Source organism: Sphaeramia orbicularis, chromosome 8 (assembly GCF_902148855.1).
Source record: "Sphaeramia orbicularis chromosome 8, fSphaOr1.1, whole genome shotgun sequence".
Classification (NCBI taxonomy): Eukaryota; Metazoa; Chordata; class Actinopteri; order Kurtiformes; family Apogonidae; genus Sphaeramia; species Sphaeramia orbicularis.
Genome location: NC_043964.1, coordinates 2,248,493 through 2,264,498, shown reverse-complemented (window position 1 = coordinate 2,264,498; position 16,006 = coordinate 2,248,493). Strand labels below are relative to the sequence as shown.

Below are 16,006 nucleotides of genomic sequence, written 5' to 3'. Positions count from 1 at the left end.
AGTGGCTTTCAACCTTGGGGTCGCCTGGAATTCAAATGGAGTCGCCTGAAATTTCTAGTAATTGATAAAAATAAAAACTTACCAGTAAAAAATATATGGTGAGTTGACAGAGACAATCCCAATACATAAAAGACAAACTGTGGTTGTGAAACTGCAGCACTGTGGTTCTGTTTCTGTGTCAAATGTTCATTGTGGTCAGTTTCAGATGCTGCAGCTCTTTCATAATTCATAGTTTCTTTTCTTGTTTGTTCAGTATTAATTGTCCTCCTTGTAAATCACAGCTGGACTGACTGGACAGATCCTGACCAAGGAAAATCAAATTCTCCCTTTGTGCAGTAATCTACACCTGGATTTACTGCCTCTGTCCACAACAATATACATTATATAGACTAAATGTCCTCTAAAATTAACATTTATTTGTAATATAGTACAGCAAACTATTACAGGATCAAAACAAATTAATTTTAGCAAAAAAAAAAAAAAATCTCCGTTTTGAATGTCTGAGGTCGACAGAAATTTGTGATGTTAAAATGGGGTCACGAGCCAAAAAAGGTTGGAAACCACTGGGTTAAAGGGTTAATATGCATCCAGAAACATATAATCTGCCTTTGACAAATAATAACATTTCTACCCAACAAAAGCTCTGACACTATTTTTTTAGAGCTGCAACAGATTAATCGACTCAAAGTGATCCAAAAAGATCATTCAACCACAATTCTTCTGAACAAAGCTTTGTTTCTTTCATTTCTCTGCTGTTAAACATTGGTTCCACTGTTGTGTTTCACATGGACGCTTATTGTGACGCACAAAGATGCTGCAGTTCAGGAAAACTGCTATAGAATATTTCCCTTCAATCAATTCCAGTCGATTAATCGAATCGGGAATTTTTGCATCTGCTTCAAGCACCTAATCGATTAACCGGTTGCAGCTCTACTATTGTTGCCATGTCAGTTCAGCTTTGACACAAATCAAACATATACTCACCATCCTCTTGTGACTGAGACTCTGAAAAGTGAAAAACAAAAACACAGTTAGTTACACTGCATTAAATGAACCCAGTGATTGGGGGGGGGTGTCACTGAAACAGGTGTATTAAAGCAGTGAGAACAGAATTTTCATGTTTTTGAATTTTCATATGATCACTACTTTAAAAAACATATATTCTTAAATTCATAATGAATATGGGTGGGATTTGCATGCATAACAAAATATAGCAGATATCTGTTTGTGTGCCTGTACATTAAAACGTAAGGCAAACAACTATTACACAATGATAATTCACAAGTAGACACTGCTATAATCACAGACAATTAAGTGGTTTGACTACTCAGTTAACCCTCTGGCCATATACGTAAATATATGAGGAGTTGTAAAACTGAAGATTTGTCAAATTTAATACATTTGTAAACACTGATACTCATTTATTCTTATCCCTGTTGCACATATTATAAAAATAAATGACAGTCAGACCAACTATGGAGGTGGAATGGTGAAACTATGGGAGGTAGAAGCTGTACACATATTATGTATGTGAAGAAGCACTTGTATATAGGGCTGTAAGAAAATATTGGTTCTGCAATATATCGTGATATTTCATTTCACAATACTGTATCGATATTAAAAAGTACTGTCTCCATATTTTAGGTATTTATTCAAATGCAGATATTATGGAGGTTCATTTTACTTTTTTTAGTTTTTCGTTTTTGTTTCAATTTTATTTCTTCTTATTTAACACTCTTATTAAATAATGTTCGTTCCTTTGTTTGGATTGAACTCAAACACTGTTCTGATGTTAGTTGTGAACTAATAGAATCTGAACATTTGAACAGGATCTGAAACTAATGTCTGTAAAATATGATTTCAGTTTGAACACAGGAACATCTTGTGATATAACATTAGATCCTGTTGGGATCCAATAAAAATGTGTTTAGTATTTGTGCAGATTTCTGGTGTAATTCAATTCTTCAAGGAAATAATCTTTTAAAAAAGAAACAAAATCAAGTAAAAAATTGCTATTTAACAGTATATCAGTATATCGTATTGTGATCCCAGTATTGTGATTTGTATCGCCAGATTCTTGCCAACACACAGCCCTACTTATATACGTATCTGTATGTAAATATACATGTATATGAAAATGTATATGCATAAGAATTGTTATATTTGTGTCTATGATTCTCAGCCTGTTGACAGCCATACAATTAAAAACGATAAAGAAAATTATGAAAAAAATTAATACACTTATTTTCTTGGCTATATTATTAATTCAGGTCAATGGGAGTTTTACTTTATGGTTATATAAGTAATGTTTCTGAGAAGACAAAAGTGTAAGCTCACTCTGTGCTCCTGTGATTACGCTTTGACAAAATATTATTTACAAGTTCTTGAACATCTTTAGTATGTAAACATGCAACTGTGTAGCACAACATGTAATTTCCTGGTATGGACTGTTGTCGCAATGTTTAGTTAACCTTTCATGTTTTTCCGCAGAGCACTTTTAATAAACAGTGACAGGGACCAGGGGGCGCCGCTACTAATGATGGGACCCATGAAAGCATAATAGTTGTGGACCCTACAGAAATTGACTATCTTCTCAATCTGTCACACCGGGGGGGGGGGGGGGGGGGGGATGTACATGGGAATGCGGTCCATGAACAATGTCACTTATGACACTGAAAACGAAAACAAAATTTAACATGCCTTCAAAGTTCATCTCCTGACTTCTACACCTGTTATGCAGTGGATCTTACACGACATTTTCACAACTTCTACTGTATATCCACTGGGCCCCTCCACTGCTCTATTCTATGGCCCCCCCACAAACACTGGTCCCCACGAATTTGTCATGTTTACCCCCCAGGCAGGGACAAAAGTGTCCATTTAATAAAATAATATGGACACATTCCTTGTGTAAATGTGTGGAGGTATTGCACCAGCCTAAACTTTCATTAAACTGCATAAAACACAGATGATATCCTTTTTTTTAAAAAAAAAATCTGCTCCTTCTGCATTAAAAACTTGTATTAACCTCCTCAGACCCAGGAAATGTCAGCAAAGTACAAGCTTTTTTGTTTTTTATTCGTGACCCTGAGGTTGAAAATCAGTGGACTATATTGTCTGTAGTCGCTTTTCCATTGGACATCTGCGCAAAACCTTACCCGTATTTACAAAATGTCAAAAAAACTGAAGTGTGAATGTCGGTTTTTCTATTAAATCAGAAATGCGATGATTTGTTTATTTATTAAGTCATGCCATAAACATGGTGATGAATGTAAATATCTTGTTGATTTACAGATATATTCTTTATTATTTTATATTACCCCTCTGTGCTAAATTTTAAAAAATGATTGGGTTTCCTGGTGTGTTCACACATACAGTGCCATGTTTCTTTTAAAACTCATCCGTTTTTTTATTCACATGAATCTCATTGCGGAAAAAGTCTTTCTGTTGCAGTTTTGCATAATATACCAATTACGCTATGCGCGAAAAAACACCTCTTGCCAGCGCAAAAACTTTTAATCAAAAAACAAGAGTTTTGGCGAAATTGACGTTTTTCCATTAGGTATATTTTTATGCATAAGTAATATTTGCGTAAAAAAAGAAAAAGGAAAATTATCTTCCTCAGACCCAGGAAATGTCAACAAAGTACAAGCTTTATAGTTTTTTATTAAATAAGTGGAAACATCATGATGCAACAGTTTTTTCAGATGCAGTTTTTTTTTTATGGAATGTGCTTTGTGGTGGACACTTTTCTTTTTCTTTTTTTTTTTTTTTTTGTATAAAGTTGTGAAACTCTTGTCCACAAATGTGGACAGTGGGTCTTAGGAGGTTAAAGCTGCAGAGTCAAACACCACTGACATTAAGAAACACACCAAACAGCAACTCTTTAAGTGTGCTGCTCTGTTATCATTAAACTGCTGTGCTTTATCACATGCTAATCCTGCCGTGTGTGGGTGTTAACACAATCATCAGCTCACACTGTCATATTGTCTGAATGCATCTGCAGCTAAGTTTCCAAACAAACCAGTCCAACTGCCCACCTCAGAGATTTTAAGAGGCAGTTAGACTGCTTCCTCAGCTTCTGCCTGCATGAAACCCACACAAACAACAGACTTGTCTTTTTCAAAGCAGGAAATATTTTTATCGGAATGGTTTATGTTTATAAATCTCATGACTTTTTTTAGAAATCCCATTGTGTTGGGCCAGACCACGATCAACACCTGTCTCCTGGTAAACAGCACTGAACTCATTATTTGTCGGAATGTCTTCCTCTTTTGGCCATTTCATATTATGTATATATGGAAACATTTCTAACTTGAACATTTTGTGAAGTTAATGGAACTGCTGTAGTTTAGATTATACATTAACATTTTATACAGCTGACAAATATATACATTAATCTGAGTGATGACTGACAAACTTTACAATTTGCACAATAATTGATATGTTGAGAGCAGTTAGTGACAATTTTTATTATACTTTCATAGTTAAAGCATGTTAACTCGGGTTGTGTATTGGTAAGAATCTGGTAATACAATCCAAATCACAATACTAGGATCACGATACAACATATCACAATATTGTTCATATGGCAATATTTTTTGTTTCGTTTCTTTTTTGAAAGATTATTTTGTGGAAAAACTAATAGTGCAACATTTGAATAAATAAAGTTTTAACATGCAACTTTACCAGTACAAAAAAAACCCCACAAATAAATAATGTTTTACAGACATTACAGTTTCAGATCCTGCTTAAACGTTCGTATTCTATTGCGATAAGATGCCATAGTGTTCAGTCCCTGAATCATCCAACATATCAACATTTTTATGCATTCCCAATAAAAAAACAAACAGTTGCCTCTTTCAGACAGCAAGAAGTATTTTTAAGATGCTTGAATTATCCATTATTTAACAAAACAGAATTATCAATTTAAAAAAACTACACATATGACCTGCAATATCACAATAGAACTTTTATAGTAAACAACAGAACAAAAAACCCATGAATATAGAAATAAAAGAGCTGGAAAAACTAAAACAAAAATGAACCTCCACAATATCTGCATTTGAATAAATACCTAAAAATATTGATACAGTACTTTTTAATATTGATACAGTATCGTGAAGTGAAATATCACGATATATTGTGATACCGATATTTTTTTACACCCCTGATGTTAACAGTCAGTGTATTGCTATGAGCTGCCCAACCTGCCCAGTGCATTACATATATTTTGCTGCTAATTTATTTCTGTTCAACAAGAATACAATTTAGTTGCTAAAAACTCAATCCATTGCAGTTCCAAATAGGATTTTGTACTGTGTTTTTCTTAATCTTTAGATTTTTGTCAGTTAATATTGTTTATTTTGCTTTTTTATCTTAAGCAGGAAAGTTAATATTTCCAGTCTCCTGATGACAGCATATATTTTCAACACAACCACTAACCTAGAATACATAAATACAATGATAACAGTATTTAGTACTAGCATTAGGTGAACAGCAGTGGAAAAAGAGAGCAGAACAAATGTCTACTGTAAATACTGTCGTCCTCTTACAAAAACCAGCCATACATATTATTAATAAGGCCGGTTACTATGAACATACTAATGAACTGTTTAGGAAATCCTATATTATGAAATTTAATGATTTGGTTTACTATAAAATAATGCAAATATGTATAAATCCAAATTAAAGTGACTCCGTCTGTGTACGAAGGTTCTTCTAAATATGATTTGTGATTTGTTTGTAAATTTGTTGTACAAAAAGCTCGAAAAGAGACTAAAAAAAGGATGATGTACATGTGTTGTTGGAGTTCAACTACTGAATGAGTCCAGCATGGATTTGAGAATGTGCAGCTCATTTTTGATATTTAAAAAAAAATGGTACGTAAGGCAATTTTTGAAGGATACAATTGTTAAGCTCTAATAAGTAATAAGTAAATAATTTATTTTTGACTCTACGTTAAATTATCATTAATTTCATTGGTTATGTTTTCTATTTTTCTGGTTTAGTTTTTTTTTTTTTTTTTTTTCCGTTTTTGCTTGTTTGTTTGGATGGATTGTTCTTTTTTTTCTTTTCACTCACTAACCTGTTGGTAATGTTTGTAGTGTTGACACTGGGTGGATTATGTGCGGACTGAATAAAGAATTTCATCATCATCATCATATGAGGAACAAGGTGAACCAAGACAAACACCACAAAACATGACAGCAGACTAAACTCATCTTGGGATAATATTTTAACATTTTTAAAGGTTTTGATGCCTGTCGGGCTTTGATTGACAGCTCACTTCTTGGATGAATTGGGCTGTGGTCACTTCTGTTTATGGATTTAAACTTTTTATTTTTTGCTGTCAGACATCTTAGCTACAGGTGTGGTTCATAAGTGAAACTAACGACACATTAAATGACTGTTGCGCAAATGAGGAAGCTCAGAGAATTGCCAATAAACTACTATTATCTTGATCTCTGTCTCTCCTGCAGCTCCGCCCTTTTTTCCAAATATGGCCAAAATGCAAACCACTGATAAGCAGATGATGGATGCAAACGACTGGTTTCAGAGTCCCAGAATACCCCTCTGGGTTCATTCCAAGGTTCGAATAGTTTTGGATTTTTCATTCTAGTTTAGTTTTATTTAGTTTGGACTTTTTTTCTTCTTTAATTAGGTTCGTTTTAATTCGTTTTTAGAGCAGGTTTGCTAGTTTTAATTAGTTTTCATTTTTTTCTAAATGCTTAGTTTTAGTTTAGTTTTATTTTTAGTTTAGTGGTCTCTTTTCTCTTCTTCTCTGTCGTCGTATTCAAATCAATCCCAGACAGGACTCTGCTGCTTTAGTCTCCATGTTTCCAGGTAGAATGGGGACCAGAAGACGACTGGAAACCACAAGTGAACACAAGTGACGAACCAAAAAGTGTTGTATGGTGACAGCGCAGAAAACTGATAAAATGAAATTAATTGCTTTCATACCAATCCGACATTGACAAAGACGAAAACAAAGGGAATTTTATCCATAATTTTTATCCGTTTTAGTTTTGTAAACACACAATACAGTTTCAGTTAGTTATCATTTTTTTCTTTTAATTATAGTTTTTATTTATTTCTGTTAATGAAAATGTTTTTTCAATTCTAGTTTTCCACTTAGTACTGTGAAACTGGCTTAAAATGACGTTTTTTATTGGAAGGATTTTGCACAAGTCATTACTGATGAATGTGCACTGATTAAATAAAACACTGATCCGTAAATGATTGTATTCAGTACTAAATATCTTGTGTTTCTGATTAGTAAAGATAATGTTACTTAACCCATAAAGACCGAGTGCTATTTTTGTGATAGTTCCCTAATGAATTTTTCTCTTTATTTAATCTTTCTTAAATGATTTATCACCATTTATTATATATTATCCTCTTGTGTTTTGCATTTTTTCAGTGTTAATCATTATTTTCTTGTATTTAATTAATTGATTATGCTGATTTTCATAGAAGAGCAGATTAACATTGAGGGTTATTATATCAGAAACATGGAAACCGGAAGAAAACGTAACTTTTTCAGCAAAGAGATCAATAACTGAATGTAAAAACAAGTGTCTCCAGTCACTGTCATTTATCAAATTCCATGGGTTTATCTTGTGTTTCTGATTAGTAAAGATAATGTTACTTAACCCATAAAGACCCAGTGCTACTTTTGTGGTAATTCCCTAATGGATTTTTCTCTTTATTTAACCTTCCTTTAATGATTTATCACCATTTATTATATATTATCCTCTGTGTTTTGCGTTTTTTTCAGTGTAAATCAGGTATTTTCCCATATTTAATTCAATTATTATGTTGATTTTCATAAAAGTGAAGATTAATGTTGAGGATTATTATATCAGAAACGTGGAAACCTGAAGAAAACGTAACTTTTTCAGCAAAGAGATCAATAACTGAATGTAAAAACAAGTGTCTCCAATTACTGTCATTTATCAAATTCCGTGGGTTTTACTGGTGAATCAATGTTGTAGAAGATGACAGTGTTTCCACGGTAACTACGGAGCCTCTGAACGTCCAAATGGGTCATATCTAGGGCTGTGTATCGGCAAGAATCTGGCAATACGATACAAATCACAATACGAGGATCACGATACGATATATCACAGTATATTTTGATACTGTTAAAAAGGCTTTTTTTTTTTTAATGATTATACCCTTGAAGAGTTAAATTACACCAAAAATATGTACAAATACTAAACACATTTTTATTTGATCAGAACTGGATCTATTGCTGTATTACAAAATGTTTTTAATTCTCCTAGTTTCCAAAGGAACTACCATCTGCCTCTCAGACAGTAAAAAGTGCTTTTAGGATGCTTCAAATGATCATTATGTAATAAAACAGTGTTAAATAATAAGATTCAGATTCAAGTTTATTTATCATTTCAGCATATTAAAAAATACACAAAACGAAACATTGTACTCAGGTCCCCGACTGTCAGCAGCATTTAGTAAATAGTATAAATTACTGATAAAATAATAAAATACTGATATAAAATAACAATAACCCCCCCTTAAAAATTACCTATAAATAACTAAAAAGTTTTATTTTTAAAGTGCACAGCAGTAAAGTGCCAAATAATAATAAGATATAAACAATAAAGAAAAACAAAAAATAGAAATGAACTTCCACAATATCTGCACTTGAATAAATACCTAAAAATATCGATACAGTACTTTTTAATATCGTTACAGTATTGTGAAATGAAATATCACGATGTACCGCAGAGCTGATATTTTTTAACAGCCCTAGTCATATCTGATGACCATGAAAAGACGACAAACTGTATTTTACCTGACTTACTTCAGTGTATAGATAGGATTAGTGGTTCAGACGTTATTAAAGGTTTTTTGTCAGTAGAAGGTTTTGTTTTGCTGGTGTCTGTTTGGGTCTTTGAGGGTTAAGGACAGCTGCGCTCATAAATCACATTGTCATCACAACAAACACGACTGACTGGAAAGACGTCGATCCTGATCGTCTATGGACAATAATTAAAAGCAGGTTGACTAGAACGATTAAACGAAGAGCAAAATTATACATTTAATACGATAATTAATGGCTTAGGAGCAAATATACAGAAATGTTTTAATTATATTGTGTCAGTGTAATATTTAATTGTAGATTTATGATGGATTGTGATTGACTAATGTATTACGAAATATATGGGCTGCTCATTGGTTTGCATTGAAAAAAAAATATATATGTTTGAGTAGCTTTAAACTGGGTCTACACACAATACTTACTTACTTTTATTACTGCCAAATGGTCGACACAAGGTTATTATTGTAAACGAAAACTAACGAAATGACCAAAACTAGAATCGTAAAAACATTTTCCTTAACTGAAATAAATAAAAACTATAATTAAAAGAAAAAAACATAACTAACTGAAACTGTACTGTGTGTTTACAAAACTAACTAAAACAGAAAAATTATGGATAAAATTCCCTTCATTTTTGTCTTTGTCAATGTCGGATTGATACGAAAGCGATTTATTTCACTCCATCAGTTTTCTCTGCTGTCACCATATGATATTTAAGGGTCCGTCACTTGTGTTCACTTGTGGTTTCCAGTCGTCTTCTGGTCCCCACTCTACCTGGAAACATGGAGACTAAATTTGGGAGAAAGCAGCAGAGTCCTGTCTGGGATTTATTTGAATACGATGACAGAGAAGAAGAGAAAAGAGACGACTGAACTACAACTAAACTAAAACGAAGCATTTAGAAAAAAAACGAAAACTAATAAAAACTATCAAACCTGCTCTAAAAATGAATTAAAACTAAATGAATTACAGAAAAAAAGGTCAAAACTAAATAAAATTAAACTATAATGAAAAATCTGAAACTATTAGAACCTTGGTTCGACACATTGAGTAATAATAACAAACATAGTTTCCTGCCAAATCTATTTAATTCAAATGGATATACACAAGTAAACACTATGGCTGCCAAAATTAATGTGTTAATGTGGATTAATCCATCATCATGATTAATCTGATTACAAATTTTAACACAACCCATCTGCAGCAGAATGTCTCTGAACGTCTGTGCTAATGCATTTGGGTCAGTTTGTCCCAGTCGAGTTCGAGTCGCACATGCACAAATGGACAGTTGATCCAGTAGTGACAGGCAGCAGAACCGACCCATAAAGATGGAAGACACTAAACAGCACGTTGACCCTCTGGATGGAAATATAAGTACAAACAAACCTGAGACGGAACAGCTGTTTACAGACGTTTAGTTTCAAGTCATTTTGTTGAAACTGTTGAGGGTGTTTAGTTAAGACGTTAAGTGTATTTGACTCTTTCTTGAGTCTGTTCACTCATGCACAATGAAACACAATTAATATAGATTAAAAATGAATAATATTTAATCAAAATTAATCCACAGCAACTCTGATTAATCTCATTAAAAAATGTTATGGTTTGACAGCACTAGTAAATACATAAAAGAGAAATGTTGCTTCTTTTGTGGCTCTTCCATTAATAATTCAACAAAGTGTGTTTAATGTTGTGTTATCTGCACAGCATTGTATGCTATTGTGTTATATAAATAAAATTAATTTGTTTTAATGAGTTTGCATGAAAAGCCAAGTCTGATCAAACAGCGTCACAGGGGGCGTTCCATTCTGTCATCTCATGACTAATGTCTCTGTAAACATTGAGGTTTGTGACACATTTGCAATCAGGGAAATAAGGGACAAGGTGTGCCATTTTTCAACAATACACCGATATATACTTGAGGTAGGGCACGTCATAACTGATGAGCACAATAAGATATGATCAGCCTTTAATTCACAGCTGAGCACCTGATCAGAAAACTGAGTTTGTAAAAGTTGCAAATCTCTTTTAACAAAAATAGACAAAGAAAAGACAGTTTGCCTGCTCGATAAGAGTATGCATTAAAGGACTCATTAAACCTTTAACCTGTCAGTCTGTTTAACTCTTATGTAACAGTTTCACAGTCTCATTTACTGCATTTTCAAAAGTTCTGAAATGAGAATAAACTCTTATACTTAGTATGAAAAATGTAAAATAGGATAAACCATTATAAAGTCCATTATTTTCAGCTGAATGGTTTTAATAAAGATCTTGCTCTCCAGGTAAAAAAAAAAAAAAAAAATGATTGTGTGTTTGAAACCAAATTAAAAGAGAACAAAAAAAAGGTTATTCTGATAAAGAATGAGGAAAGCTTTCTGAGACAAACCCTTTGTATTTTGTGTTATGTGTTAAACAGAGGAGTGAGCATCAGCTTTACTTCAATCAAGACAAATGTGATAAACGATAAATACATTTATAGATGCAGAGGAAGAAAACTGTCCAGCAGAAGACAGAAACGCTCTTTATTAAGTTGGAAGTCATTCAGATTGGCTGCATTAGTTGTAATTATACACATTAAAATGCATACACAGCAAGGTTCTAATAGTTTTGGATTTTTCATTATAGTTTAGTTTTATTTAATTTTGACTCTTTTTTTCTCTAATTCAGTTGGTTTGAATTCGTTTTTAGAGCAGGTTTGATAGTTTTTATTAGTTTTCATTTTTTCTAAATGCTTAGTTTTAGTTTAGTTGTTGTTTAGTTGTAGTTCAGTCGTCTCTTTTCTCTTCTTCTCTGTCGTCGTATTCAGATAAATCCCAGACAGGACTCTGCTGCTTTCTCCCAACTTTAGTCTCCATGTTTCCAGGTAGAGTGGGGACCAGAAGACGACTGGAAACCACAAGTGACGGACTGCTAGATAAAATTGCTGGAGGGAAATAAATCGATTTCGTACCAATCAGACATTGACAAAGACGAAAACGAAGGGAATTTTATCCATAATTTTTATCCGTTTTACTTAGTTTTGTAAACACACAATACAGTTTCAGTTATCTTTTTTTTTCTTTTAATTAGAGTTTTTATTTATTTCAGTTAACAAAAATGTTTTTACAATTCCAGTTTTGGTCATTTTGTTAGTTTTCGTTAACGATAACGACCTTGGTGCAAACTCATTAAAACAAATTAATTTTATTTCTGTAACACAATAGCATACAGTGCTGTGCAGATCACACAACATTAAACACCCTTTGTTGAATTATTAATGGAAGAGCCACAAAAGAAGCAACATTTATGTCTTCGAAAACTAATTGGACCTAATAAAAATGTTTTTAACTGAGTAAATTTTATTTATAGAGCACTTTTCACAGACAGTCACAAAGTGCTTTACAGTGCGAAGTACAAATAAACAGTACAAATAAAAATATAATTAAAATACCATTAAAACACAATAAAATACAATTTAAAATACAATTAAATTATAATAAATACATAAAGTGCAATCGGTTAGTAGCAATTTTTACAATTTTGAAATTTTGAATTTTTACAATTCTAGTTTTGGTCATTTCGTTAGTTTTCGTTAACGATAATAACCTTGATACACAGGCTCTTGAACTGAATGACTGACAAAACAAATGACATCATTTGACTTCTGTATCCAAACATTCTTAAAACATTTCAGGAAGACGACTGTCTGCCTAAAATACCATCAAGTAACCCTTATTTATCTAGATAACACTGAGATTGAAGAAAACGTACTTTTATTACTGAAATGAGGCTGCACTAAATTGATCTCCTTTTTAATTATTCACAATTTTGGCTTCCATGACACTAAAAATCCAAAATAAACAGTTAAAAAAAAGAGGATGTTCTTTCCAGTCCAGTTTTAGAAGTCGTTTCTATATGTTGAGAGAAGCATAAAATACTTTTAACTTTAGTTTATGTCATCCAAATATGTGGCAGTAGTAGAAATACTGCAGTACTTCCTTGTACACCTGTCCTGTCAGTGTCTAAACCGGCTAATCTGATTGGTTCAGGTGTGTCCAGTGACGGTCCTTACCTGGTGTGAGCACGGTCAGCACAGTCAACACATAGATCACTCTGTAGAACGTCATGGCTGAAAATCCATACGATGGGATCTGCTCCTGTATAAATAACCTTCCTGTCGCTCCTCCTTATCACTTCCTCTAACATAAACACACCTCTCTTCACATCTGACTCTGTGTTACCTGTCGGAGGACACACCCACGCCTCCCTCACCTGTTCAAGCCGGGACAGGTGATTATTAGTGTCATTCTGGGGCTGTATGTGGGCACATGGGCCTAATTGTTTGCAGTTTTCTTTTCCACTCATATTTCTTTGTAACTATATTTATCTGGCAGCTGCAGTCAGTTTGGGTTTGCAGTTTGCATTTACATATCTGATCATCTGGTTGTTGTGGTGAATAGATCTTCCTCTAGTGCAGGGCTGTCAGACTCATTTTAGTTCAGTTCCACATTCAGCCCAGTTTGATCTTCAGTGGACCGGACCAGTAAAATAATAACAGTGAAAAAAGTAAAATTCTATTATAATCAGGTTTACATCTACAAATCTATAAATATGAATAACATGAACAACGTGAATTGTCTTAAGAAATAAAATCAGACCAGTGGCCCTGTATCTTACCGGCCAAATGAAAAGCTTTGGGAAATGTATCCAGATCCATTTATTCTCCCCCAGTTCTGTGTATTTATTCTTTTACAGAAACTGCCCATGTTTTGGTCATATTCAATCAGATCTGTAAAAAATTCAAATTCCAACTTCATATCATTGATACTGATTTATTGGATCAATCCACTTCCTATCTGTTATAATGGGAAAATTTTTCGAAGTCGCACCAAATCCAGAGTCAGATCTGGATGCAAATAATTTAATTTCAATCCCTTGTGTTGACATCATCATACAGAAGCTGTATACCAAGTTTGAAGTCAATCAGAACTGGAGTTTGGGAGAAGAAGACAATTGAATTTTTTTCCCCAAAACAGCCCATGTTAAATTTTGCATCAGTTCCAGATCCAGAAGAAGATCCTGATCAGCATGTGGACATTATGTTTGGGTCATCTCCCCATCAGGGCTGGACTGGAGACATTTACACTGGAGATCATTTATATTTACTGAGTTATTGCATCCATCCACTTCCTCTCTCTTATCATGGGGACATTTTTCAAAGTGGCACCAAATCCAGAATCAGATCCAGATCCAAATAATTTCTGTAACTTTTGTTGACATCATCATACAGAAGCTGTATACCAAGTCTGAAGTCAATCAGAATTGTAGTTTCAGAGAAGAAGACGATTGAAAGTTTTGTAACAGACGACAGACGATGCCGCCGGATGCCGCATGACAACAGTAGCTTACAGCCTGTCGGCCGGTAAGCTAACACGTGTAATTTTAACAATATTCTGCCTCGGTTTATTAGTTTGTCATTTACACATGTGCATTACAATCGCACAAAACATTTAATAACAGGCAGAATATTGAAAAAACTGCATTTACTTTTCTTAAGACATTTCTGTTTGTTCATATTTGTTCAGGTTATTCAAATTTTTAGTAAACATAGTTTGATAATGTAAACATTTTCATGTAATTTAACTTTTTTTTTTTTTTTTACACCAAACAAAGACAAAATTTGAACTTATTCTGATAATATTTTACTGGTTCTGACCCACTTAACATCTACTTGGTCTGTATGTGGAACCTGAATTAAAAAGATTTTGACACCACTGATTGTTCATATCCTCAGTGTAATTTTTGCATTTCACAAATTCATCCCACAGGCCAGATTGGACCCTTTAGCGGACTGGGTTTGGCCCCCGGACCGCATGTTTGACACCTGTGCTCTAGGGCAGTGTTTTTCAACCTTTTTTGACTCATGACCCCATTTTAATATCACCAATTTGTGGCGACCCCAGACATTCAAAACGGAGACTTTTTTTTTTTTTTTTTTTTTTTTTGCTTTTTTTTTTTGGATCATGTAATAGTTTGTTATACTATGTTGTAAATAAATGTTAATTTCAGAGGACATTTAGTCTATATAATGTATATTATTGTGGACAGAGGCAGTAAATCCAGGTGTAGATTACTGCACAAAGTGAGAACTGGATTTTCCTTGGTCAGGATCTGTCCAGTCAGTCCAGCTGTGATTTACAAGGAGGATAATTAATACTGAACAAACAAGAACTGAACTATGAATTATGAAAGAGCTGCAGCATCTGAAACTGACCACAGTGAACATCTGACACAGAAACAGAACCACAGTGCTGCAGTTTCACAACCACAGTTTGTCTGTTATGGATTGGGATTGTCTCTGTCAACTCAACATGTTTTATTAGTAAGTTTTATTTATTTTTTTTTTTTTATCAATTACTAGAAATGTCAGGCAACTCCATCTGAATTCCAGGCGACCCCACATTGGGTTCCGACCCCACGGTTGAAAAACACTGGCCTAATTGTTTCCAGTTTTCTTTGTAACTATATTTATCTGGCAGCTGCAGTCTGTTTGGATTTGCAGTTTCCATTTACATATCTGATCATCTGGTTGTTTTGGTGAATAGATCTTCCTGTAGTGTCTGAAAAAAAATGTTTGAGACAAGTTTTAACTTCAGACACAGCACATTACACCAGTTTCCCACATGTCTTTTCTAGGAACCCACTTTTTATAATGGGAAACCACTAGGACAGTGTTTTTCAACCTTGGGGTCGGGATCCCACGTGGGGTCGCCTGGAATTTCTAGTAATTGATAAAAAATAAAATAAAATAAATATATGGTGAGTTGAGAGAGACAATCACAGTATATAACAGACAAACTGTGGTTGTGAAACTGCAGCTCTGTGGTTCTGTTTCTGTGTCAGATGTTCACTGTGGTCAGTTTCAGATGCTGCAGCTCTTTCATAATTCATAGTTTCAGTTCTTGTTTGTTCAGTATTAATTGTCCTCCTTGTAAATCACAGCTGGACTGACTGGACAGATCCATAATTTTTTTTAATTTTATGTTCTTATCCTGTTTTTTTTTATCCCAGACTGTTTTTATCTTCTCTGGGTTTTTATTGTGTTTTATCGCATCATGTTTGTATTTATTTGATCTTATTTATTTATGTTATTCTTTGACTAATCCATGCTGCTGTACTGTT

The 16,006-nt window shown here is 33.6% G+C and overlaps 1 protein-coding gene across 1 annotated transcript in view; it reads right to left on the bottom strand.

Annotated features, from left to right (window-relative positions):
• LOC115424763 (transmembrane protease serine 9) overlaps positions 1-13,023 on the bottom strand; it is a 33,146-nt gene extending 20,123 nt beyond the window's left edge. Inside the window, exons 1-2 of the mRNA XM_030142182.1 lie at positions 12,897-13,023; positions 985-1,005 (exon numbers count right to left, since the gene is read on the bottom strand). Of these exons, the coding sequence (XP_029998042.1) occupies positions 985-1,005; positions 12,897-12,951 (76 nt within the window). The 5' untranslated portion in view covers positions 12,952-13,023. The remainder of the gene's footprint in view (positions 1-984; positions 1,006-12,896) is intronic.
• Between the last annotated feature and the right edge of the window lie 2,983 nt (positions 13,024-16,006).